Source organism: Caenorhabditis elegans, chromosome III (assembly GCF_000002985.6).
Source record: "Caenorhabditis elegans chromosome III".
In the NCBI taxonomy this organism is placed as follows: Eukaryota; Metazoa; Nematoda; class Chromadorea; order Rhabditida; family Rhabditidae; genus Caenorhabditis; species Caenorhabditis elegans.
In genome coordinates, this window is record NC_003281.10 from 2,779,258 (window position 1) to 2,802,283 (window position 23,026).

The following is a 23,026-nucleotide window of genomic DNA, read 5'->3' on the forward strand; positions in this document are numbered from 1 at the left end:
AAATGGACGAAAATAGCGAAAAAATCAATTTTCTACAACGAAAACTTGTAATTTCTCAGTAGAAAACGGCTAAAACTACGGAAAATCCTGTGCCGAATGTGCCGAAAATTTGGAAAAAAACGAATAATTTTGAACGTATATACTCAAAATATGCGTCGAATTTTTTTATTGCTTTATTAGACTCAAAATTGTCTAAAAACACCGAATTTCATAATGAAACTTCTCGAAAACTTCTCAAAAAAAGAATGTTATGACGGCTCAAAAAACGGCCTAAAATTTGATAAAATATGAAATTTGATCTACTTGTCAAGCGGCTGGAAACAACTGATTTTTTTTGAAATCACCGTCAAATTTTTAGTATACAATGTAATTATCTTACGTTTTCCACTCGATTTAGGTATTTTAAAGTCGATGGACGGCGAGATTTTTAAACTTTTTAAACCAAATACATTGTATACCCAAAATTTGACGATGAGTTCAAAAAAAAAGTTAGTTTCCAGCCGCTTGAGGTCAAATTTCACATTTTACTAAATTGAGGCCATTTTTTGAGCCGCCATAACATTTTTTGAGTCGTTTTCAAGAAGTTTCATTATGAAATTCGGTGTTTTCAGGCAATTTTGAGTCTAATAAAGCAATAAAAAAAATTAGAATACGTCGTTTTGAAATTTTTGCTTGAAACGATAGAAAATGGGCCAAAACATTCGTATTCTAAATTTTTGATGACTTTTTTTTTCAATTTTTTGTTGGTTTTCCTCCATTTTTGCTGTTGAAAAACCGCTTTTGTCAATTTTCCAGACATTTTCCGTCTGTAAAATTCGCTAAAACTTAAAATTGTCCTAAAATATAGATTATTTTTGCAAAAAACTGTCTGAAAAACTGGCAAGCGGTGTTTTAAATCCAATATTGAAGAAAAACCAATAAATATAGCCAGAAAATGCGAAAATGGCAAAACCGGGTGGCTAAATTGAAAAAATCAATGTTTAGAGTTTATTTTCGCTTAATTAATGGAATAGTAAAAGAAAATTCAATAAAAATCCATATTTCAGCTACTGCAACACGAAAAAGTTGTCAAAAGTCAAGTTTTTAGCTAAAATGAGCTAAATTTTCCGGAATCTTCAAGAAATTTCATCAAAAAATTGCTTATTTCAGAACATATACGTTCGTCCTTCAAAGAATGGGGAAGCTCGTGCGTTCAGGGGCCGGAAGGAATAGTTGAGAGGATGGTGGAGACGCAGAGAACGCGTGGCGCACCACCCTATCGATTTTCGTTCCGCCCGTCTCCCGGAGCGGCGGAAAGTCGATAAATACATATAGAAATAATATTTGGAAGAATAAAATTGATTTGAGAATTATTATGAAATAAAATGGATGAGTCATTTTTTATTTTTAACGAGGAGTTTCACATGCAAATTCGTTTTTTTTTCTAAATTTCTAAATTTTCAGCCGTTTAGGGTGCTTTAGCAGGTTCAAACTGGCAATAAATGTGAATTTTAGATAGGAAACCCCCTGTTTTAAAAAAAATTTAGCTAAAAAATCGAGTTTAAAACCCCCGCTACATGGGTCAAATCGAAGAATCCTTCACCAGTGTATTTCTGAGTAATTAATTGAATTTTTACAATAAAAATCCGCTGAAAATTCGAAAATTATGCGATTTGAGCATCGAAAAATGTAAAATCTCGCGAAAAATGTTGAAAATAAAAGTGAAAAACTCTGTTGGTGTGGTTTTGCGTGGCGGTGTTTGCACACTTTTGTCTACCGTACCCACTCGAAATCAATTTTGAATTTTATTTTATAAATTAAAAAAAAACAATTTTAAATCGAAAATGTCCTCTGATGACGAGATTGAAAGCTTTCTGAAAAAGCAGCAGAATATTCCAATTGTTTTTATCACGGTAATTCTCTTTTTTTTCCTGAAATACTGAAATAAAACAGAATTCAGAGCGGAGGAACTCAAGTGCCGCTGGAAAAGAACACTGTCCGCTTTATCGACAATTTTTCGATGGGAACTCGTGGAGCAGCGAGTGCAGAGTAATTTAAAATGAAAATCAACGAAAAAAGAATTGAATTTTCTGCAGATATTTCCTGCGAGCCGGCTACGCGGTGATCTTCATGCACCGCGAGGAGTCCCTGAAGCCGTTCTCCAGGCATTTTCCGAATATTTTCAATTCGCTGAAGCTAGATGGGGAGAATGTTGTGTGTGATCTGCCGAATCTCGCGCAAATTCTGCGGGACAAGTTCAAGTACGAGGAGAAAATTCTGTACATTCCGTTCAAGACCTTCGATCAGTATATGTCACGTCTCGAGCAAATTTGCATTCATCTAAATCCTCTGGGATCCCGTGCAATGGCTTATTTGGCCGCTGCGGTTTCAGATTTTGTCGTCACCGAGCTGCCAACTCACAAAATCGCCAGCAACACCGAGCTGAGCCTGGAGCTCAGCGTTGCTCCGAAAGTTATTCAAAAAGTTGTCACCTGCTTCATCCCGAATGCGTTTATCGTCTCGTTTAAAGTTTGTTCTTGCGATTTTTGATCGAAATTTGCTATTTTCACCGATTTTTTTGTGCAAAAATGTCCAAAAAATGCGATTTTATCGAAAATTTTGGTTTTCTCTCCCGTAAACCACTTGGAATTGGATATTTTTGCCACTTTTAATCGAAAAAAATCCCGAAAAAATGCAAAAATTATATTGACGGGTCTTGGCACGACCACAGACACTTTTTGAAAAAAGGTGTGCGCCTTTAAAGGGTTACTGTAGCTTTTTTTTCCACTTTTTAGCAAAAAATTGTTTAAAAAGGACGAAAACCTAAAGAAACCGCAAGAAATTGGTTGAAATTTAACAGTATTTTTGAAATTTGAAGTGAAAATGAAAAATAAAACGAAAACCCCAGGAAAAAATGCAAAAATTCCTTTGGCGGGTATCGGCACGACCGCAGAAACTTTTTAAAAGAAGGCCTGCGCCTTTAAAGGGTTACTGTAATTTAATATGATTTTTTTTTCAATTTTTAACTAAAAAATTATTGAAAAATGGCAAAAGGTGTTTTAAAAAAATCGGTTTTTTTTTTCAATTTTAGAAAAAAAAACTATATTTCAATATATTTCAATGTCCAATGTACTTTTTTTTCACGGTTTTTTCTCTTTTTTTTTGGAAGAAAAAGTACATAAATTCAATTTCTACTGTATTTTTCGTGCTTTTTCTCAATTTTTAATCAAAAAATTAGTTGAAAATGCCCATTTCCCCCCGCTAAATTTCAATTTAATTCGTAAATTTCCAGCTAGAAACGGACGAAACAAAGCTGATTCCAAAGGCAAAAGCTGCTCTCTCCAAGTACGGCCATCAACTCGTCATCGCGAATATGCTATCAACTCGCAAGCAACGTGTAACTCTCGTCAGAAAGAATATTGAGCAAGGAGAGGAGATTAATCTTGCTCCGGGAGCCCCCGAGCTGGAGATCGAATCGTTTATAATCGATCGTGTTAGCGCTTTACACAGACAATTTATTGATGCACAAATGTAGATATACAGTCATGATTTTCACGGAAAATGAATAAATATTTTAATATAGTAGAGATCATGCATCGGCCATTGGTGGTGGGCAGTGCTCGTTGGGATGTTTCTCACTGTGAAGACGTCGCAAGTCTCCAGATTCGACGACAGATGACGAATGGACGGTTGAAGTGTTGGCGGCGGATGGGATCTGAAATAATATTTGATTTTTCAGGGGGAGTTTGTGAGAAAAATGATGGAAAAATCAATTTTTTATCACCCTCTTTCTGAAAATTTGCGTTAATTCTGAAAAAACCACTTTTTTTACAAAAATTTTTTATGGTCGGTCAAAATATCGAAGAAAAAAAAGCCAAATTTTGCTAAAATCTGAAATTTCGCACACTTTTCTTTGTCACAGCCGCTGGATTTTAATTTTTCTGAAATTATCACCCTTTAATCCTTATTTTGGTGATTTATCTCATTTTGATCATTTTTGGGTGCCTATCGGCCTAAAAGTTGTCTCGATCAACGAATTTCCGCGAGATAAATCACCAAAATAAGGATTAAAGGTTGATAATTTCAGAAAAATTAAAATCCAGCGGCTGTGACAAAGAAAAGTGTGCGAAATTTCAGATTTTAGCAAAATTTGGCTTTTTTTTCTTCGATATTTTGACCGACCATAAAAAATTTTTGTAAAAAAAGTGGTTTTTTCAGAATTAACGCAAATTTTCAGAAAAAGGGTCATAACAAATTGATTTTTTTTCCTAATTTTTCTACTAATTTTTAGAAAAAGAAACAAAAATCTTGGGTTTCATTGGTTTATATACACTTTTAATATACACTTTTTGTAAGTTTTCTACGGGAAAACTCGAAATTTAAGGCGATTATAATAGCTTTTGTTGAAAAATTTGGTCATTTCTCAATTCTTCCAGCAAAAAATCGTAATTTTCCATACAAAACGTTTTTTTCTGACAAAAATCAGTTTTAAAAGAATTTTCTGTTTGAAGGTGAAAATTCAGCGGTTTAGTGCGTTTTCAGTGAAAATTGGTTTTTCTGCCAAAAAAATCACCACTTCTTCTCGATTTTTTCCATTTATTTTTCAAAAAAATCAATTTTTCCAGTGAAAAATTGAAAATTTCGCTTTAAAATCTCTATAATTGTCGATATTTTTACCATTTTCTTCTCCGAATTAACCTTAAAAGCGAACATTCCATGCTGAGCCGGAGCTCTTGGAGGCATCGGATCCTGTGACGGAGCATCTTCCATAGATTCTCTTGGATGCTCCGATCGATCAAATGAGAATAAAGAGCCGAACATCATGTGCTGAACAACTGGAAACTTCTTTAAAACTTCTCCTTCATACATTTTAAACATTCCACTATTGACTTTTTTCCAGTGTGGAACTGCTGAGATATTCCAAAGTTGATTTGAATGTTCGTGGAAAGGGCCGGTTTTTGTTTGATTGATAAAGTTTACGCAGTCCAGGAAAAGACTTGTGTGGGCGTGAGTCTCAACAATATTCTTTTTTAGGTAACTGTCCGGCACGATACTTTTTGAACCTGAAAATCGAAACAATTTAAGATTTTGGAGCGGATTTTTGGCTATTTTTTGGCATTTTTCAACATATTTCAGGCCTATATAAGCTTTGGAAATTCAAAAGTTTTTTTTTTTGTAATTTATTGGTAGAAAACTAGATTTTTAGGTGATTTTCTAGTAAAATTTTATAATTTTTTTTCTGAAATTTTCACAGAAATATGCTTTTAAGCGGGGTTTTCTAGAAAAATTGTAGAAAAATTTTTTTTTGTCATTTTCGGTGCCTTTTTTAAGTTTCACAGGAAATTTAGTGAAAACTAGCTTTTTTTGAAGTTTTCCTACGAGGAAATGTTGTAGATTGAAGATTTTAAACGATTTTTCCCGGATTTTTAATAGGAAAATCGCGAAAATTGATGATTTTTAACGGAGAAATTGAGGATTTTTCAATGAAAAATTGTGAAAACTTATGATTTTTAAAGGAAAATTGCCAAAATTTATGATTTTTTGGCAAAAATCGCAAAAATGTGATGATTTTTTAATGAAAAATCGGGAAAATTGTTGATTTTTTATTTAAAAAAAATCGCAAAAATTTGTGATTTTTCGACAAAAATCGTGAAATTTGATGATTTTCAACGAAAAAACGGAAAAATGCATGATTTCGAATGAAAAATCCTTGAAAAATGAACGTTTTTTGAACAAATACTGTGAAAAAAGACATTTTAGATAGAATTTTCCGACAATCTGTGAAAATAAGTCGGTTTTTCTTCGGAAAACGACTTAATAATTGTGGTTTCTTGAGAATTTTTGAGTTTTTAATGGAAAATTCAGCTATTTTCCTGAATTTCAAGACTTCTAGTTGCTCCAACATATTACCAATAAGCTGAGCGCTTCCAAAAATGAACGGCGCGAACTGAAAATCGTCAATCGCATGAACTCCACGACTTCCAGCCGGCTCCATCTTGAATCTGGTCTGCAGATGACGGCACACTCTCAAATACTTGTTAAAAATGCGAAGAACGAGCACTTTGTCATCATTTTCTGTGAAAACGCCCAACTTTTGCAGGCAAAACAGCAAAATTAGGAAATTCGCCTCGTGTCCCGAGCCGTAATCGATTCGAGTGGCGTTTCCGAAGGATTCTGTGAAATATGGAACCAGTTCGACTAGAGCATCGTGGACGTTTTCCGGAAGAACGCTGGCTAGGAGATCTGGGGATTCCTGGAATTTTTAAAATCTTTTTAAATACATTTTTGAGCTAAAAACCTTGCAAAGCTTCTCATAAAACTTTCTGTAAGCTTTATTGCCAAATCTTTGCTCGGAAACATCTTCCAGAGGAATTTCCTCAGCCCATTTCTGAAAAAAATCCATTTTTTATTTTTTTAAATCTGGTTTTTCGTAATTTTCCGTAATTTCTCGAACCTCCAGCTTATCCAGCATGTCGATAAAGCTGATAACCAAGTCTGTGCATCTCATGTCTGCAGTTGTATGAACTCCAACTACAGAATCATTCAAACGATGCAAGAAAGCCAGGTACTCCTCGTAAGCCTGCAAATTTCCATTCATAATCCTTCAAATCGATAAAATTTCTGTTCTACCTTGGAAAAGTACCACGGATTCAGGTCGAACACATTTTTAATCATCTTTTCCGGCGGTTTATACGAGTTTTCAGCCATTTTTCTGGAAAAAAATCTATTTGTTTTGATTTCTAGAACTTTGTTATGTAAAAAAATAATGCAGCAAGTGCGCTCCAACGCAAAACCCCATTGTGGAGCGTTTTGTGCGTGAGAGGTGTATAGGAGTGTGTGGCTCGCGCAGCGTCTTTAGTGAAAAATTTTTATTGATTTTAAATATTGTTTAATTCGGTTTTCACGGATTTCTGAGCTTTGAAAATAACCGCCCGTGTTTAAATTTCAATTATATTCAATTTCAGTAATGCCTGTCGAAGTTGAGGTTCCCCCAACCACTTACGAGAGACTCCAGCAATACAAGGTGAATTTTTAGCGTTTTTCTTCATTTTTATCGATAAAAATTTACAGGAGAAGTTCTCCGATGCTCTCCGTCATCCAGACTCGCCAGACTGGTACAAGAAGGAGACCCACGAGTCTGTGAAGAAGGATCTTCTCTGGGCTGCTCCATACGACGCCAGATTCCCACAGGTTGGTAACTTTATTTAAAATTTATTATATATTAATTAATAATAAAAATGTACAAGTTTTCAGGTCCGTAAGCAACGTCAATGCTTCGCCTACTACGTCGATTTCCATCGTTGCAATGAGCTCATGGGACAGGACTACAAGCCGTGCAAGTTCTTCCAAAATGTCTACAAGGACTTCTGCCCCGGATTCTGGACCGAGAGATGGGACGAGCTTCTTTCCGAGGGACGTTTCCCAGCTAAATTCGATCGCTAAATGAGATTGTTCGATTGTATTCGAGAACAGGCGTTTTATTAGTGCTGATATTCGATAAAAAGTGTCACTTGTAAAATATTTTAAACACTTTTATTTCTTATGGCGTTATGAGACGCTTGAAATATCTCATTTTTTTTAAAAATCATATTTCCCCCAAATAAATAATTTTCTCAGTGGAAACCATGGCTGACTCAACTCGCGTCAGCGAGAAGGAAATCGAGCGCCGCGAGACCTTTATTCGCGCAGGACACAGAGCTCGTCACCTGGCCGATCCATTCACATGGAGCTACCCATTGAAGGGTGCCAGTGCAATGCTCGGAATCTCGCTGGCTTCGGTTTATTTGCAAAATCGATGGAACAAGAAGCCGTACTACTACGCAATTGTTCCACGGCTTTTGCTCATCGGAGCCGCCACCGCCGCCGGATACGCTGCCGGAGCACTTCGAGAGAGACACTATCAGACGAGAGACGCAGTCATCGAGCACTACATGAAGCTTCATCCAGAGGATTTCGACCATTTTAATGATCGTGAGTTTTGGAATTTGCTGAAAAATCGATTTTCAGATTTTACTGCAATTTCGAAAAAAAAACCCGGCTGAATTCGATCAAATTTGAAAGATTTCGGCTTTTTCCCCCCAGAGAATACCGTATTTTTCGCGATTTTCTGTGATAAATGCAGAAAATATATACATTTTCCCCGAAAAAAAAACGCTGAAAAGGAGAAGATTTGGCTAAAATGCTCGATTTCGGACCAATTTTTGCATTCAAACACCCAAATCAATGATTTTTATCTTAAAAATAGCAAAAATTGGCGTGAAAAACCGATTTTAGCCTAAAACACCATGGAAAACTACAAATTATCGGTTTTTTCGTATTTTTTAACAGTAAATTCGTCATTGTTCATGTAAAATACTATAAATCACCGATTTTTATGTTAAATTCAGAAAAAAAATAGTGAAAATGGCGCATTTCAGCTTAATCTTCTCCTCGAGGAGTACACGAGCTGCGTAAATCGACACATCACAGAAAACTTGAATTTTGGACTAGAATTCAGTTTTTTTTTCGCAATTCTAAGTAATTATTTTGGAAATTAGTGCGAAAAAAAGGGAATTCTGGCTAAAAAATTCAAAATTTCTGGGAAAACGGAAGATTTTCTAGTGAAAAATGCAAGAAAATCATCAAAAATTCATGGAATCTATTTATTTTTCAGGCAGTGGACGTTCATTCTCTCAAGTTCTTCTTCCATGGTATCCACGCAGAACCCAGTACACCAGATACGACTGAACAATTCTCTCGAAGTCTCTTTTTAGTTCATTATTGTAAATTAAATGAAGAATTATTGATTTTTTTCCCGGAAAATTCTCATTTTTTTCATTTTTCAGCATCCATCTGGTCTTTTGAGCCGTTTTGAATATAACTAATTAACCCAGAAGCAATTTTGGGGCAAAAATACTATACTATATCCTGGGTCTCGACGCGACAATTTGTGTTAAATGCGAAGAGGGATGCGCCTTTAAAAAGTACTGTAGTTTTAAACTTTTGTTCCGGTGGTTTTTATTGATTTTTTATAGTTTTTCTCACATTTTATGAGAATTTTTGCATATTTTTTTAACGAAACTAGAATAAAAACACATAAATTTCTATAAAATCTGAAAAAAAAACTATGAAAAATCGATCAAAAATTTAAAAAAAAACTCAAAATTGTCGTGGCGAGACCAGTTTTTTGCCACAAAAATCGCGCAAAAAAACGCCAGATTTCAGCATAATGGAAGCATCTTCGGAACAAATTTTATTGGATCGAAAAGATCGATTAATTGCAAAACTGGAACAAAGAAATGAAGAACGAAAAGTGCAAACTGAAGAATGTTTATCGAAATCTGAAGGAGCACAAATCGATAATTTAATGGCGGAAATTAAATCGGATTTGGAAGCGAAAAAATCCGTCGATTCGCAGAAAATCGACCGGCTTCGTAAGAAATTTCCCCGCCTCAAACAAACAAAATCGATAATTTTCTTCAATTTTTCAGAAGAATTTCTGGCGTTCTCGACGAGTAACCGGCAAACTAAAACAATTCAAAATTTCCTTGAAGACGTTCGAAAACAGAAGCTCGCGCTGAATTCTGGACCCAAATTCAAGGGTTTTTCGTTTTCAGTTCGGTGGTTTTTTTCACTGATTTTCTCAGGCAACTCAAATCTAATATGAAAATATTAAATAGCAATATTTTTGTAGTTGGGTGATATTTCAAGATAAAATCGCAATATTCCGAGACTTATTCGAAATCTTTTTAGATTGAGCAATCTTTTGAGAATAATTCGCAATATTTTGAGGTTGATTCGCAATATTTCTGAATCTGAAAATATTACGAAAAATTCGTAATATTTTGAGATGACATAGCAATCTTTTGAGATTGGTTCGCAATCTTTCTGAAATCTAAAAATATTACAAAAAAATGTGTAATATTCTAAGATTAATTTGCAATCTTTTTGCAGTCCATAAAGATTACAAAACACCATTTCCAAATTTCCATCGGCTTCACATGATCGTGATATATATACAACAATTATGATTACTGTTTCGTTCTAAATTCTCTTTTCTTCCAAATGATAAAAGACTTTTCAAAGTAAAAAACAGCTACATGAAAATCTATATAATGGAGTATCTCACTGTTAACGGATATTTGATTTTTCGTTGCATATTGTAGAAGGAGTTTTTGCAGAGAAAGCCACAGAATTCACAAATCTGTCCACTCATGTAATTTTTTCTAGATAATTGGCCGGTCATATTACAAATTCAGTCAAACAATCACGAAGATTGGTCGAATACATTAAAGTAGACTTACAACTATTCATTCACGCGTGATGCGTTTGAGATTTTCTGATTTCAATTGAAATCATAAAATATTGTCAACAGCAAGCATGTTCCCAGTATACTCATCATTTTAATCAAATTGTTAGTGAAAAAAAATATTGAAAAAATAAAATGTTATTCTCTCTTTGACAAAAATTAGGAAAATTTGCAATTCTAACATTTTTAAAAGCATAACAAATAAATCGTTTTTCCACATTCGCTTTCAAAGAAAGTTATCCAATTTCGCTCTGACACTTAGAAAAATTTGCGAAAAGCCACTGATTTCCCATCAAAAGTAACGAAAAGGACGTGCGCCCATCAACTATTTACTTAAGCAATAACTAAATCTAGATGCGACACGTACAGGATGGCTCAACAGGTAAGATAATGGTTCATAGACTCAACGACAAGCGACGGACAAGTTCAACTCCCCTCAATGGCAACAAAAGTTCTTCGAGTTATCACAAGACAGTTCTAGAATAGTCGATGAATGCATTTTTAATATTTAGAGACAAATTCGCAATATTTTGAGACAAAATCGCAATCTTCGGAGATGAAATCTCAATCTTCGGAGACTAGTTCGCAGTCTTTTGAGACAAATTAGTAATATTTTGAGATAAAACGGAAGTCTTCCTAGAAATTTTCACACTTTCGCAATATTTTGAGATGAAATTGTAATCTTTTGAGACAAAATTGAAATCTATTCGAAATTTTTAGTAATCTTTATATGACGCACAATTTCTCGTTTTTACTACAAAAATATTGCTATTTAATATTTTCATATTAGATTTGAGTTGCCTGAGAATTCTCTATAAAAACTGAAAATTAACTCAAAAAACTGAAATAATGTCGCAAATTCGCGGGAAATTATGAGTTTTTGCGGCATTTTTCGTTAAAAAATTCACATTTTCTCTATAAAAACTGAAAAATATCGAAATACACAAGAAAATGTTAATTTCCTATATTATTATAGAGAAAAACTTGAAATTAACACAGCAAAAAAAACTGGAAAAAACGAAAAATTGATGAAATTTGTCAAAATTAATTATTTTCCATGTTATTTTTGAGAAAAATTCGAATTTCTCTGCAAAAACTGAAAAAATAGAGTTTGTGCGTTTTTCAACGTTTTTCGTGAAAAAAACTCTGATTATTCCGAAATACGGTACTCAGGGTCTTGAAACGACAATTTTTGATAAATGCGAAAACGTGTGTGTGCCTTTAAAGAGTACTGTAGTTGTGAACTTTTGTTGCGGCGAATTTTTCAAAGTTTTTCTCACATTTTTCGTGTGTTTTTGAATAACAAAATATATTTTTCAATGCAAAAAACGAAAAAAAAATGAGAAAAATCTAAATTTAGGCGAAAATGCAAAATTTTCTCTCGATTTTCCAGTTTTAGGCCGAAATTCGTTTTTTAAAGCAATTTTTTCCTGATTAAAGCTTGAAAAAACCACGAAAAAATGTCAAAAAATCCACACAATTACTGAAAAAATCGATTTATCCGGTGAAACTATGTGTTTTTCTACGAAAAATTCATATTTTCTCGTAAAAAAACTGAAAATTTTCTTTAAAATTGTTATTATAAGCGATTTTTTTTCCAGAAAACTCCAAAACCTGCTCCACCAGTCGTCAAATCCACTGAAGAACCTTTGAAAATTCCGGAAATTCAAAAAATTCCAGATTGTTTGAGCGCCGAGCCTTCAGTTTCAGAGCACGTTGTCGATGGGCTTGTTAGTAATTTTTTTTTTTTGAAAAAAAAAATTCAAAAAGCCCGAGAAAACTTCAAAAACTTCGAAAAAAATTCAAAAAATTCGAAAAAATTCGAAAAAATTACGAAAAATTACGAAAAAATTCGAAAAAAATTTAAAAAATTCGTAATTTTTCATTTTTTCCGAAATTTTTCAATCGAAAAAATCTGAAAATTTCAGAAAAATACGACGAAAAGCATATCCGGAACGAAAGGCGAAGATATTAGTCTGAAAAATATCGATTCGTGCCGACTTCAATTCGATTTTGAACCCTCAATTGTTCATATTCGGGTAATAACGGCCGGCCTTGCAAATTTTCGGCCACGGCCGTGTGTGTGTCGATTTACGGAGCTCGTGTGTACTCCACGAGGAGACAAAAATTCACTTGATTTTGCATATTTTTTTCGGAATTGACGGTGAACTACTCGCAGGAAAATCAAAAATTTCAATGAAAAAATCTATTTTTTCAGAATTTTTGAAAATTTTTGAAAAAATACTGAAAAACAACAAAAAAATTTTCATAAAAACCAAAAAATGCCGATTTGCCGGAAAATTCAAATTCCGGCAATTTGCCGCTTTGCCGGAAATTTTTAATTCTGGCAATTTGCCGATTTGCCGGAAATTTTTAATTCTGGCAATTTGCCAATTTGCCGGAAATTTTCAATTCCGGTAATTTGCCAATTTGCCGGAAATTTTCAATTCCGGTAATTTGCCGATTTGCCGGAAATTTTTAATTCCGGCAATTTGCCGCTATGCCGGAAATTTCAATTCCGGTAATTTGCCGATTTGCCGGAAATTTTTAAATCTGGCAATTTGCCGATTTGCCGGAAATTTCAATTCCGGCAACTTGCCGTTTTGCCGGAAATGTTTAATTACGGCAATTTGCCGATTTGCCGGAAATTTTCAATTCCGGCAATTTGGCGATTAGCCGGAATGGTTTGCCGCCCACCCCTGTTAAACGTTTTAGCCAATTATTCTCCTCGAGGAGTACACGAGCTGCGTAAATCGACACAAGATTTAAAAAATCAATAATTTCCGAAATTTTCAGAATATTAAAAATAGTACTCTAATATTTCTGCGTTGTGATCGATCTCTTCTAATTCATGATTGTGATAAGTTAGTTCTAATTTTTTTTGAAATTTTTTTTTTTTTTTTTAATCTAAATTTTTCCTTTCCAGTGTACACATCTACGTTGCCGCCCAGCAGGTTCGAATTCACACTTCACAGAATTTGCATCTTCACGTGGCAACACGTGGCGCTGTTATTCTGGAAGATTCGACGAAGATATTCATGTATCCTTATAGGTAAGCATGCCTACGTCCATGCCTACTGTGGTTCCTGCAGGCTGTCCCATTACAGTTTGATCTACAAAAAATGCGGCAATTTTTTGTCCAAAAAAGCTCGCGCGTTTTTTGTAGATCGCCGTAGATCAAACCGAAATGGGACACTCTGACATCACGTGTACTGTCTAATCGGAAAATTCAAAAAATTGTCAATAAATTCCAAATTTTCAGACTAAAATCCGGATCCGGTGAGCTTCTGAACGTCGAGGACAATGGTGAATGGCGAACACCACGTGATTTTAATTGGCTCGCCACAACGCCGAGCCCAAACTGGAAAGTGGTCCCAGAGGATGAATGGACTGAAGAATTTATTTATTGATTTTTTTTTGAATAATTCAAATAAATTGATTATTTATTCATTTACTCATGTTTTCAGTTTTTCCAGAAAAAAGTAACGATTTTATAGGATTTCAAAGTAATTAAAAGAGCAAGTGCGCTCTAATGCAACGTGTGAACTCCGAGTGGAGAAGTGGAAAAATTTGAACTCGCAGTTGTATATTATGGAGTCGCAGAAAATTCCCCGTTTAGAAGCTGAGATGCAATCGCGCTCCAGTGTCGATTTTCGAAAAAAAAAACCGACAGCCTTGTCCGTGCCGGGACCCAAAATTCTAAACATTTCCCAGAACTAGTCGTGATGAAGCTCCCGGCAAGTTAAATACGAATTTGATACTCAACTTCAAAAATGCTGAAAAAATGTGGGTCTCGCAACGAAAATTTGAATTTATTGTTATGAGACATTACACAAATACATTATTTGAATAAAGTTACCAAAATTTTAATTTAAAAATTTAAAAAATCACACGCTTTCATCAGTATCGACTTCTTCGTCAGTATGACAGAATGGTGAAGTGGTTGATCGGTTTCGTGGCCTGAAAATTGAAAATTACAAATTTTTTAGTAATCTAGTCTCTGGGAGTTGGCCCAAATCAGTTTACTTGCAATTAGTCCACTAATTGTAAGAGAACGAAAAACACACCCTACGATCGATGCACCATGTCTTGCTTAACTTTGATAGCTCATATCTTCGCGGATCTTGGTTTTAGGAAAAAATTGCTAATGAAAAAAATATTTGTGATATTGTTCCCTACATTTTTGAAGTTTAAAGTTTTTGATATCTCTGCAATGAACCGAGTTATGGGCTGTCAAAGTTGCATAATGTTTGTCAGCTGATACCTCAATAATTTTCGATTCAATCGAAAAATTATCAACTAACAAAATATTTGTTTTACTGTTTTCTATACTTTGTAAATTTAATGTTTTCTGTTATCCTAAAAATGTGCCGAAATATAGGCTGTTTAACTGGTTTCGGACATGGTGCATCGACCAAAAATCGCCTTTGTCAGCTTACAACTCGGTTATTCACTCAACTATTGCATTGTTCAAAAGCCAACTCACTTGAACAAGCTCATATCAAAACCTCCGAGTGCTCCTAAAGTTGGAGCTCGTCGTTTTTCCTTCATTTCATCGTCTGCAGAATGTAATCGTCGTGATCGTTTCGCCATCCATTGTTGGAATCCGTCGGGGATGTCTGATTCGGTTCTCGTGCGGACTTTTGGTTGCTGAAATGATGTGTAATTTGATGCAAATTACTGATTGGCCGATGCCGCCCATCGACCAATCAGAGATGTTGGCCCCGCCCTGTGCTCATCGCTGATTGGTCGACGCTGCTCACCGACCAATCAGGGACGTTGGCCACGGATTCTTATTATTATTATTATTAACTCACCGCACTTTCCTTCTTGGCTTCCCTGAACGAGTCTCGTATTAAGGATGCAAATCGAATACGAGAATGTGCCGGTGATGGAGGAAATGTGCATACGAGCATTTGAAATGTTGACTCCATATCCTAGAAAAATAGGCAATAGGTAGGCAGGCATACGTGACCTACCTGAAAAACTCGATATCCTGCACCTCTTCTCCGTGAGTTATGAATCCGATCGAGCTGATCCTCGAGACTATATATCAAATTATAGAAGCTCTGGTAAAGCGTAGAGTAGATTGAAGTGTTCACAATGGAGATGAGGGCAAGGCCCAGTAGAAAGGCAAGAGGCAGGAATGGGGAATACTGAATGAAATTGAGTAATAGTTTCAAACTAGTTGGGATCTTACTTGAATATTATACGGCATGACGTCACCTAGACCAATAGTTGTTAGACTGATGAATGTGAAGTAGAATGCGTCGAAGAAGTTGATGCCTGGAAGAATTGTGCAAATCGGTTTTGGGGTTATCAAGAAAAGCTCAAGTGATAAAATAATCTACACCTGTTGTTATTATTAAATTAAGCCTAAGCCTAAGCCTAAAAGCCAAAGCCCAAGCCTAAGCCGAAGCCTAAGCCTAAACGTAAGTCTTTCGAAGGTGATAACATATGATATTTATTTTTAAATTTAAATATAGTTTCTTTTTTTGCTTCTTAAAAAAAAATTTTGTCAATGAACGAATTGTTTACAACCGCACTCTGGCATTTTTCCCATTTCCGGCTCTGTCGGCGAATCGTTTTTTCGGCAACCATGGCTCAATTCACCACTTGTTTTATGTCTGGGTGCTCTATTATAGGTTCCATATGATTTACCCCATCCACTGAAATGAATTAAAAAAGAGAAATTTCCTCTTTTGGAATTGAACTCATCACTACCAACGCCATCTACATATAAACACTCGATCGATATATACACCGTTTTCCCGTTTGTGGTTCGCCTTTCCCGTCAAGACGGGGAGGCGATGACGTGCGTCGTCCTCGCTCGTCTCTTCTACGATCGATAGGTGTTCCCAGAAACCTGCATTCTTTCCACTGCAACGAGCGGAACCCGTGAGGTGTCCATACATCCAGAAGATGACCTCCCTTCATATTGTTGTCACACTATCTGCCAGGGTCCTGCGATAGCGAATCTCTGGCCTGGCGGAGGGCCAGCTAACTCTCCACCTCAAGCCTTCGGATGCGTAGGCTAGGCCTGCCTAGGGTCAGGCTAGGGCTGCCTAGGGTCAGGCTTAGGCTTAGACATAGGCTCAGATTTAGGAATCTTCAAAAAATTGAATTCTAGATCTACATTATATTAAGCTGTCTAATTCTCTTCGAAAATTGTCGATTTTTATTACAATTTTATCAACTATTGTGAATCTCGTCGGGTTCTACACACAAAATAAAAAAAACTGCGTGGCGTGTACTGCAGAAAACCTCATATTTAGGCCCCGCCTTTTTCTCGACCACTCACGGTGAAAAGGCAAAAATTCGGGGACCAACCAATATCAGGCAGCCGACATCCTACGGGTTCCGCGCGTCGCTATGTTTAACTCACGGCGGGCGGAGACAGCTCGCCACGCCCACATCGAGAAAATTTTTATCACCGGAAACATGAAATTTTTAATGAAAATTGTAAATTTTGAGGGTTTTTAAGGGTTTTGCCAGTGAATTTCTAGCTAAAAAGTTGGTGAAAAATTCAAAAAAAAAAATTAAAATTAAAGCCATTATATGGGCGGGGTTTGAAAATTATTGTGAAAATTTTTATCACCGGAAACATGAAATTTTTAATGAAAATTGTAAATTTTTACGGTTTTTAAGGGTTTTGCCAGTGAATTTCTAGCTAAAAAGTTGGTGAAAAATTCAAAAAAAAAAATTAATATTAAAGCCATTATATGGGCGGGGTTTGAAAATTATTGTGAAAATTTTTATCACCGGAAACATGAAATTTTTAATGAAAATTGTAAATTTTGAGGGTTTTTTAAGGGTTTTGCCAGTGAATTTCTAGCTAAAAAGTTGGTGAAAAATTCAAAAAAAAAAATTAAAATTAAAGCCATTATATGGGCGGGGTTTGAAAATTATTGTGAAAATTTTTATCACCGGAAACATGAAATTTTTAATGAAAAGTGTAAATTTTGAGGGTTTTTTAAGGGTTTTGCCAGTGAATTTCTAGCTAAAAAGTGGAAAATCTTTTTTTTTTAAATTAAAGTCATTGTATGGGCGGGGCTTCTTCGATAATTTTTATTTCCAGAAACTTGAAATTTTTGATGAAAATTGTAAATTTTGAGGTTTTTTTTTTCAGGTTTTTACCAGTTAGAAGCTGAATTTTAGCTTTAAAAAAGTGGAAAAAATTATTAAGCCATTATATGGGCGGGGCTAGTTTGAGAATTTTTATCACCGGAAACATCATGGTAATTTTTGAGCATTTTTCGGATTTTTACCTGAAATTTGACACCTATGGTTCAAAAAATACCATAAAATAAGGGAAAAATTTAAATTTTCCTTCAAAATCACTGGAAAAGTTACGAATGGCCGTGCGAAACTTCTTCCACGGCCACGTGTCGATTTACGCAGCCCGTGTACTCCCCGAGGAGAAATATTTCAGTTTTCAGCTAAAATCCCTTGAATTTTGACCGTTTTTACCAATTGCTTTCTCAGTTAAAATTTAAAATTGGCGATTTAAATGTGAAAAACGAGGAAAAATAGCAAAAATGGAGAAAATTCAAGAATTCTAGCCAAAAGTGAGAAAATTCTGCAAATTTTTGATGAAAAAGGCAGTTTTTTGGGGGTTTTTTTTTTAGCTTTTTCTCAAATTTTGCCATTTTTTCGTAATATTGACTAGAACGGACATTCAATGACACATAAGGAAGCCTATTGTTCTTTACGAAGGACAATGGGAACTTTTTTCCCCATTTTTTGCGACAAAACGCCAATTTTCAAGAGGAAAATCATTTTTTTGAACAGAAAAACATAACAAATCGCATTAATAAATGCTAAAATCAGCGCAAAACATTCAAAAATGGCCAAAAAATACGGTAAGCGTGTCAATCTCTAGATTTCTAATCGGATTCTTATCAACGGACACTTATCAACAGCGGAACACGGGCGGTCAGTTGTGAAATATTGCTTTTTTTTATATTACTCCTCTTACACTCAAAATAAGAAAACTGCGTGGCGTGTACTGCAGAAAACCTCAAATTTAGGCCCCGCCTTTTTCTCGACCACTCACGGTGAAAAGGCAAAAATTCGGGGACCAACCAATATCAGGCTGCCGACATCCTACGGGTTCCGCGCGCCGCTGCGTTCAACTCGTTGTGGGCGCGGCAAGCTGTCTTCGCCCGCTGCGAATTAAACAACCCGTGAGATGTCGGCGGCCTGATATTGGTTGGTCCCCGAATTTTGCCTTTTTCCCGTGAGTGGACGATAGAAAGGCGGGGCCTAAATATTACGTTTTCTGCAGTACACGCCACGCAGTTTTTTTATTTTGAGTGTATGTGATTTTGTTCAAGTCGACGAAGGAGACCAAGCTCTATCTTTTCACACTTTTTGGAAATCAGTTCTCGCTATGGTTAGCTCAGGGGTTTTGGGCAATATTTCTGAACACTATGCAACTTTTTCCATTTCCTGCATTCTACTCAACAAATGCTTTCAATTTTTCAACGCATAGCACAATTCATATCTGGGTTCTATTATTGGGCATGTTTGCGGTTTTCCTCGGATGTCAATTGATCGTTCGGCACAAGATGATCGTTCTTGCAACTAGTTTCTTTAATGTAAGTTTTTGAAAAATTAGTGTCATACACGGGGGTTCTGGCCTTCCTAATTGAATTTTTCGCGCTCCATTGACAATTGCCTAGGCTATCAATCTTTTCGCGGTGATATATAAAACTAACCTGGTTCATCACCTTCATTATCGTCAAACAGTAGAATTGTAAGAGTACATATTATAATATAAGTGAACACAACAAGCATTGCTAACCACATTGGTAATAACGTTTCCTTCCGTTTTATTTCAATCGATTGTTTTCGGAGGGATCTGAATTGTGATAGTTTGGAAGGGGTTTCAGATATTGTTGAACTTTGGAAACTGAAATTGGTATCGAATTCAGTATAATAAAACTCTGATACCTCGAAAATTGAGCCCGAAAATTGCTAGGTTTTCAGTAATGTTGAATCCGATACCAATTTCAGTATCCTGCTCAAAAGTTCAAAATCGTCTGAACTGTAGAGGAGATAAGGTAATACCCAAGCAGGGATGGGCAAACTATTTTTTTCCGGCAAATTGGCAAATCGAGAACTTGCCGGAATGGAAAATTTCGGGCAAATCAGCAAAACAGCAAATCGGCAAATAGGCAATTTGCCGGAATGGAAAAATTCCGGCAAATTGGCAAACTGCCTGAATTGATAATTTCCGGCAAATCGGCAAACCAGCAACTTGCCCATTTTCCGAGTTTGCCGAATTTTTTCCGGCAAACAGCAAATTGGAAACTTGCCGAAAATGAAAATTTCCGGAAAAAATCGGCAAATTGCAAAAAATGAAAACCTCCCCAAGCACCTAAGATTGATTGAAGATGGTTAGGTGCACCAGTACCGAACTATGATAAGACCATCTTTCCTAGACTCACTTATACTTTAACATCACAAAAATGTACGCATTGGTCATAACTTTCTGAAACCAGACTCCAATGTCTCCGAGCACAAGGAGCATGATAGGAAGACCAATTGATGCATACACCATTGAGACAGTTTTTCCCCAAAAGGTTTGACAGGTGATAGTACCGTAACCAATTGTGGAGAATAAGGTCATTGAGTAGAAAGTGGCAGATGAGAAATACCACATTAGGTTCATGTCGAGGTTTTCCGATTTGTGCCAGGCGCTGCCGTGGAATTTTCCTTCGGTTTCCAGGAGGATTCGGTGGTAGGCCTGGAAAAAAGGGGGTCTTTAAGATGGATTCTTGTTCGGAGTTTGTGGAAATTTCGGCAAATCGGCAAACCGACAACTTGCCGATTTCCCGAGTTTACCGGAAAAACGGCAAATCGGCAATATGCTCGAATTGATAATTTCCGGCAATTGACAAATCGGTAATTTGCCTGAATTGAAAATTCCGGCAAATCAGCAAGCCGGAAATTCTCCAAAAAAATTCGGCAAATCGGCAATTTACCATTTTCCCGAAATTCCCAAAAACATTTTGCGGCAAACGGCAAATCGGCAATTTGTCGAAAATGAAAATTTCTGACAACTTGGCGAACCGGCAAATTGCCGAAAATGAAAGTTTCCGGCAAATCGGCAAATTACCCAAACTTTTTTTTCGGCAAATTTTCGGCAAATTGCCAAACCGACAATTTTCCATTTTTTGAAACTTCAAAAAAAGTTTTGCGGCGAACGGCAAATTGGCAAACCGGCAATTTGCCGAACATGATGATTTCCGACAAATCGGCAAATTGCCGGAATTGATGGTTTCCGGCAAATCGGAAAATGGGCGATTTGCCGAAGTTGCTGGGAAAATTTTTTCCGGAAAATCGGCAAACCGGCAATTTGCCGATTTCCCGAATTTGCCTGAAAAACGTCAAGTGCCGAAAATGAAAAATTCCATCAAATCGGCAAACTGCCGGAATTGAAAATTTCCGGCAAATCAGCAAATCGCCAATTTTCCGAAAATCTAAATTTCCGGCATATCAGCAAATCGGCAATTTGCCGAAAATCTAAATTTCCGGCATATCAGCAAATCGCCAATTTTCCGAAAATCTAAATTTCCGGCATATCAGCAAATCGGCAATTTGCCGAAAATCTAAATTTCCGGCATATCAGCAAATCGGCAATTTGCCGAAAATCTAAATTTCCGGCATATCAGCAAATCGCCAGTTTTCCGAAAATCTAAATTTCCGGCATATCAGCAAATCGGCAATTTGCCGGAGTTGATAATTTCCGGAAAAGCGGCAAACGGGCAATTTACCGAAAAAAATTGCCGAATGGCAATTTTTGCATTATATTTAGTGCTTAACTGAAGCTTTTATGGTATTTAAACCCAGTTTTCAAATTTAACAATTTGGGTGAAAACTCACTCTCAGTAAATCCCCCAATTTTTGATTTCTGTCCTCTCCATTAGTCGTTAGTGTGATTTTTATTATATCCATAGTCTCGTTTTTAATTATTTCATTCATCGACTTTAATGTCTCTTGTAATTCCTGATCGCACAAAGAATTAAAACGATTACTCAGGATACAGAAATCTACCTCAATTTCCCGCGGTGATTCCAATTTCTGAAACAAAAATCCTCCGAGGCAAATATAGGCAGCGAGTATTGATATAAGTGTGATATGTCTAATTCCAAACTTGTGGTGATAATATGCAAGCCAGGCGAAGAACCAAGTGATTTCTGAATTAAGCTTATAAACTGTAGAGGACTATTTTCTAAAACTAACTTTCCCTCCGAATTTGTTTTTTGCGTTCTTTGTACTTTTTCTCGTCGAATTCGAAATGAAACCCAAATGGTGACATATCCTCGACTTTTCCCATGTGAGTATCGATTTTCAGCACCACACAGTTGTTGCGTTCCTAGAGATATTGTAATACAATTTATGGCGTCACAAACTGTATTAAAGTACCTGTTGTGACGTCATAATAAATTTTAAAAAGGTTACTCAAACCAGGGGTGGGCGGCATTTTGCTGTCCGGCAGATTTGGCAAATCGGCAAATCGCTGGTTTGCCGGAAGTTTTCAATCCCGGCAACTTGCCGATTTGCCGGAAGTTTCAGTTCCGACAATTTGCCGATTTGCCGAAAATTTTGAATTCCGGCAATTTGCCGTTTTTCCGGCAGATTTGGCAAATCGGCAAATCGCCGTTTTTCCGGCAAATTTGGCGAATCGGCAAATTTAGAAAATCGGCAAATCGCTGGTTTGCCGTAAGTTTACAATCCCGGCTACTTGCCAATTTGCCGGAAATTTTGAATTCCGGCGATTTGCCGGGTTTGTCGGGTGTGCCGGAAATTTCAATTCCGGCAATTTGCCGATTTGCCGATTTGCCGGAATTTTCAATTCCGCCGATTTGCCGATTTGCCGGAAACAATCGTTTTCCGCTCTCCTCAAACTGCTTTGTTTCGCGGAATAAACATTCTATGTAGTAAGCTATATATTTAAGCGGTAAACGAATTCAAATATATACTCAATTCTCCACAAATGTACTACTTACTTTCATATAATTCCTGATAATCCGTCCTCGTGCGTGGAATTCTGATTCCTCTGAAATTCTGCTTCTGATTTGCTGAAACCTTTCATAAAAAACTATAACTTACTTATTTCAACGTCCATTATGTCTTATCTTAGAGTAGTAAATTTGCAAAAGAATAATGCAAAACTCTTCGCCTTCTCGAAACTTATAAGCATTTCGAATTTATACCTAAAACGTCACAAGTTCAAATTTTAAGGTCATTTCTTCATTTCTCTAACACTATTACCTTAAGGAAACAACACCTTAATGTCATTTCCGTTTAAGGGAAATCTATAAATAGAGACTAGAAAACTGGAATGAAGTACGAAGATTGGCGTCATGAAAGAGACACCGCCAGGAGTTTGTGTGCACTATGGTGGAAAATGTTTGTGTGTTTACTGACCATTACGATTTTTGGAGCAAACGATTTGTAGCATTCAACTCGAGTTGTTGCATATTGTATATATATATATAGATGTACCAATATTGGTCAAGTACAGTACTAAACATCGGCAAGTGTGCTCTATCGATCAGACGGGATTTTGTTTCCTTTTTACAAGTTTTTTTGGAGTGGCATCCAATTTACCGAGCGTTGACTGAGTATCTAACGCGTGAAAGCATAGTAAGTAATCCCCCGTGCCTGTGGTGTGTCGGTGTAGATTTTTGCTAGATAGACTAGTTTCTGCCATTTGTATATCTTGAGATTTCAAAAAAAAAGAGTCAG

At 36.1% G+C, this 23,026-nt stretch overlaps 6 protein-coding genes across 9 annotated transcripts; 4 read left to right on the forward strand and 2 right to left on the reverse strand.

Annotated features, from left to right (window-relative positions):
• Positions 1–1,798: 1,798 nt before the first annotated feature.
• On the forward strand, positions 1,799–3,562 carry Y71H2AM.6. Of its 2 annotated transcripts, none has more exons than NM_001136371.3 (4): positions 1,799–1,892; positions 1,933–2,028; positions 2,076–2,508; positions 3,272–3,562. In NM_001136371.3, exons 1-3 carry the CDS (start codon positions 1,824–1,826, stop codon positions 2,199–2,201), a joined length of 291 nt encoding a protein of 96 aa, NP_001129843.1. In that variant the 5' UTR covers positions 1,799–1,823; the 3' UTR covers positions 2,202–2,508; positions 3,272–3,562. The 2 variants fall into 2 exon arrangements, with proteins under 2 accessions (NP_001129843.1, NP_497616.1); NM_065215.6 differs by having other exon boundaries at positions 1,803–1,892; positions 1,940–2,028; positions 3,272–3,560.
• On the reverse strand, positions 3,476–6,691 carry Y71H2AM.20 (Serine/threonine-protein phosphatase 2A activator). Of its 2 annotated transcripts, none has more exons than NM_065216.7 (6): positions 6,610–6,691; positions 6,434–6,559; positions 6,278–6,367; positions 5,890–6,232; positions 4,678–5,042; positions 3,476–3,694 (listed from the first exon to the last, which is right to left on the reverse strand). In NM_065216.7, the coding sequence occupies exons 1-6, from the start codon at positions 6,685–6,687 to the stop codon at positions 3,569–3,571; spliced, it is 1,128 nt and encodes a 375-aa protein (NP_497617.1). In that variant the 5' UTR covers positions 6,688–6,691; the 3' UTR covers positions 3,476–3,568. The 2 variants fall into 2 exon arrangements, with proteins under 2 accessions (NP_497617.1, NP_001420388.1); NM_001433453.1 differs by having other exon boundaries at positions 4,657–5,042; positions 6,610–6,690.
• Positions 6,692–6,944: 253 nt separating this feature from the next.
• cox-6B (Cytochrome oxidase c subunit VIb) lies at positions 6,945–7,497 on the forward strand. The gene is made up of 3 exons (NM_065217.8): positions 6,945–7,003; positions 7,051–7,170; positions 7,234–7,497. Exons 1-3 carry the CDS (start codon positions 6,947–6,949, stop codon positions 7,420–7,422), a joined length of 366 nt encoding a protein of 121 aa, NP_497618.1. The 5' UTR covers positions 6,945–6,946; the 3' UTR covers positions 7,423–7,497.
• A 97-nt stretch (positions 7,498–7,594) lies between these two features.
• nduc-2 (NADH dehydrogenase [ubiquinone] 1 subunit C2) lies at positions 7,595–8,771 on the forward strand. The gene is made up of 2 exons (NM_001393299.1): positions 7,595–7,950; positions 8,633–8,771. The coding sequence occupies exons 1-2, from the start codon at positions 7,605–7,607 to the stop codon at positions 8,704–8,706; spliced, it is 420 nt and encodes a 139-aa protein (NP_001380068.1). The 5' UTR covers positions 7,595–7,604; the 3' UTR covers positions 8,707–8,771.
• Positions 8,772–9,183: 412 nt separating this feature from the next.
• On the forward strand, positions 9,184–13,716 carry tbcc-1 (C-CAP/cofactor C-like domain-containing protein). Its single transcript, NM_001038294.4, has 7 exons — positions 9,184–9,392; positions 9,450–9,574; positions 11,869–11,997; positions 12,196–12,306; positions 13,064–13,131; positions 13,194–13,319; positions 13,530–13,716. Exons 1-7 carry the CDS (start codon positions 9,188–9,190, stop codon positions 13,675–13,677), a joined length of 912 nt encoding a protein of 303 aa, NP_001033383.3. The 5' UTR covers positions 9,184–9,187; the 3' UTR covers positions 13,678–13,716.
• A 349-nt stretch (positions 13,717–14,065) lies between these two features.
• On the reverse strand, positions 14,066–22,643 carry twk-45 (Potassium channel domain-containing protein; the record flags this gene model as incomplete). Of its 2 annotated transcripts, NM_001129270.3 has the most annotated exons (13): positions 14,066–14,227; positions 14,754–14,917; positions 15,085–15,204; positions 15,247–15,423; positions 15,468–15,553; positions 18,988–19,130; positions 19,720–20,018; positions 21,158–21,280; positions 21,329–21,471; positions 21,518–21,650; positions 22,285–22,334; positions 22,388–22,491; positions 22,550–22,643. In NM_001129270.3, the coding sequence occupies 12 exons, from the start codon at positions 22,401–22,403 to the stop codon at positions 14,155–14,157; spliced, it is 1,527 nt and encodes a 508-aa protein (NP_001122742.2). The 2 variants fall into 2 exon arrangements, with proteins under 2 accessions (NP_001122742.2, NP_497620.3); NM_065219.5 differs by lacking the exons at positions 18,988–19,130; positions 19,720–20,018; positions 21,158–21,280; ... (3 more) ...; positions 22,388–22,491; positions 22,550–22,643 and having other exon boundaries at positions 14,155–14,227; positions 15,468–15,485.
• Positions 22,644–23,026: the final 383 nt, after the last annotated feature.

Bases quoted from the DNA above. Each gene is read 5' to 3' on its own strand.
- nduc-2 (NM_001393299.1), top strand. From the start codon at position 7,605: ATGGCTGACTCAACTCGCGTCAGCGAGAAGGAAATCGAGCGCCGCGAG. The intron at 7,951-8,632 runs GTGAGTTTTGGA...TTTATTTTTCAG, and splicing joins TTTCGACCATTTTAATGATC to GCAGTGGACGTTCATTCTCT.
- Y71H2AM.20 (NM_065216.7), bottom strand. From the start codon at position 6,687: ATGGCTGAAAACTCGTATAAACCGCCGGAAAAGATGATTAAAAATGTG. The intron at 6,560-6,609 runs GTAGAACAGAAA...GGAAATTTGCAG, and splicing joins ATCCGTGGTACTTTTCCAAG to GCTTACGAGGAGTACCTGGC. The intron at 3,695-4,677 runs GTTAATTCGGAG...ATATTATTTCAG, and splicing joins ATGGAATGTTCGCTTTTAAG to ATCCCATCCGCCGCCAACAC.
- Y71H2AM.6 (NM_065215.6), top strand. From the start codon at position 1,824: ATGTCCTCTGATGACGAGATTGAAAGCTTTCTGAAAAAGCAGCAGAAT. The intron at 2,029-2,075 runs GTAATTTAAAAT...AATTTTCTGCAG, and splicing joins CGTGGAGCAGCGAGTGCAGA to ATATTTCCTGCGAGCCGGCT. The intron at 2,509-3,271 runs GTTTGTTCTTGC...GTAAATTTCCAG, and splicing joins CGTTTATCGTCTCGTTTAAA to CTAGAAACGGACGAAACAAA.
- tbcc-1 (NM_001038294.4), top strand. From the start codon at position 9,188: ATGGAAGCATCTTCGGAACAAATTTTATTGGATCGAAAAGATCGATTA. The intron at 9,575-11,868 runs GTTCGGTGGTTT...TTTTTTTTCCAG, and splicing joins TCAAGGGTTTTTCGTTTTCA to AAAACTCCAAAACCTGCTCC. The intron at 13,132-13,193 runs GTTAGTTCTAAT...TTTCCTTTCCAG, and splicing joins CTAATTCATGATTGTGATAA to TGTACACATCTACGTTGCCG.
- cox-6B (NM_065217.8), top strand. From the start codon at position 6,947: ATGCCTGTCGAAGTTGAGGTTCCCCCAACCACTTACGAGAGACTCCAG. The intron at 7,004-7,050 runs GTGAATTTTTAG...AAAAATTTACAG, and splicing joins AGAGACTCCAGCAATACAAG to GAGAAGTTCTCCGATGCTCT. The intron at 7,171-7,233 runs GTTGGTAACTTT...ACAAGTTTTCAG, and splicing joins ACGACGCCAGATTCCCACAG to GTCCGTAAGCAACGTCAATG.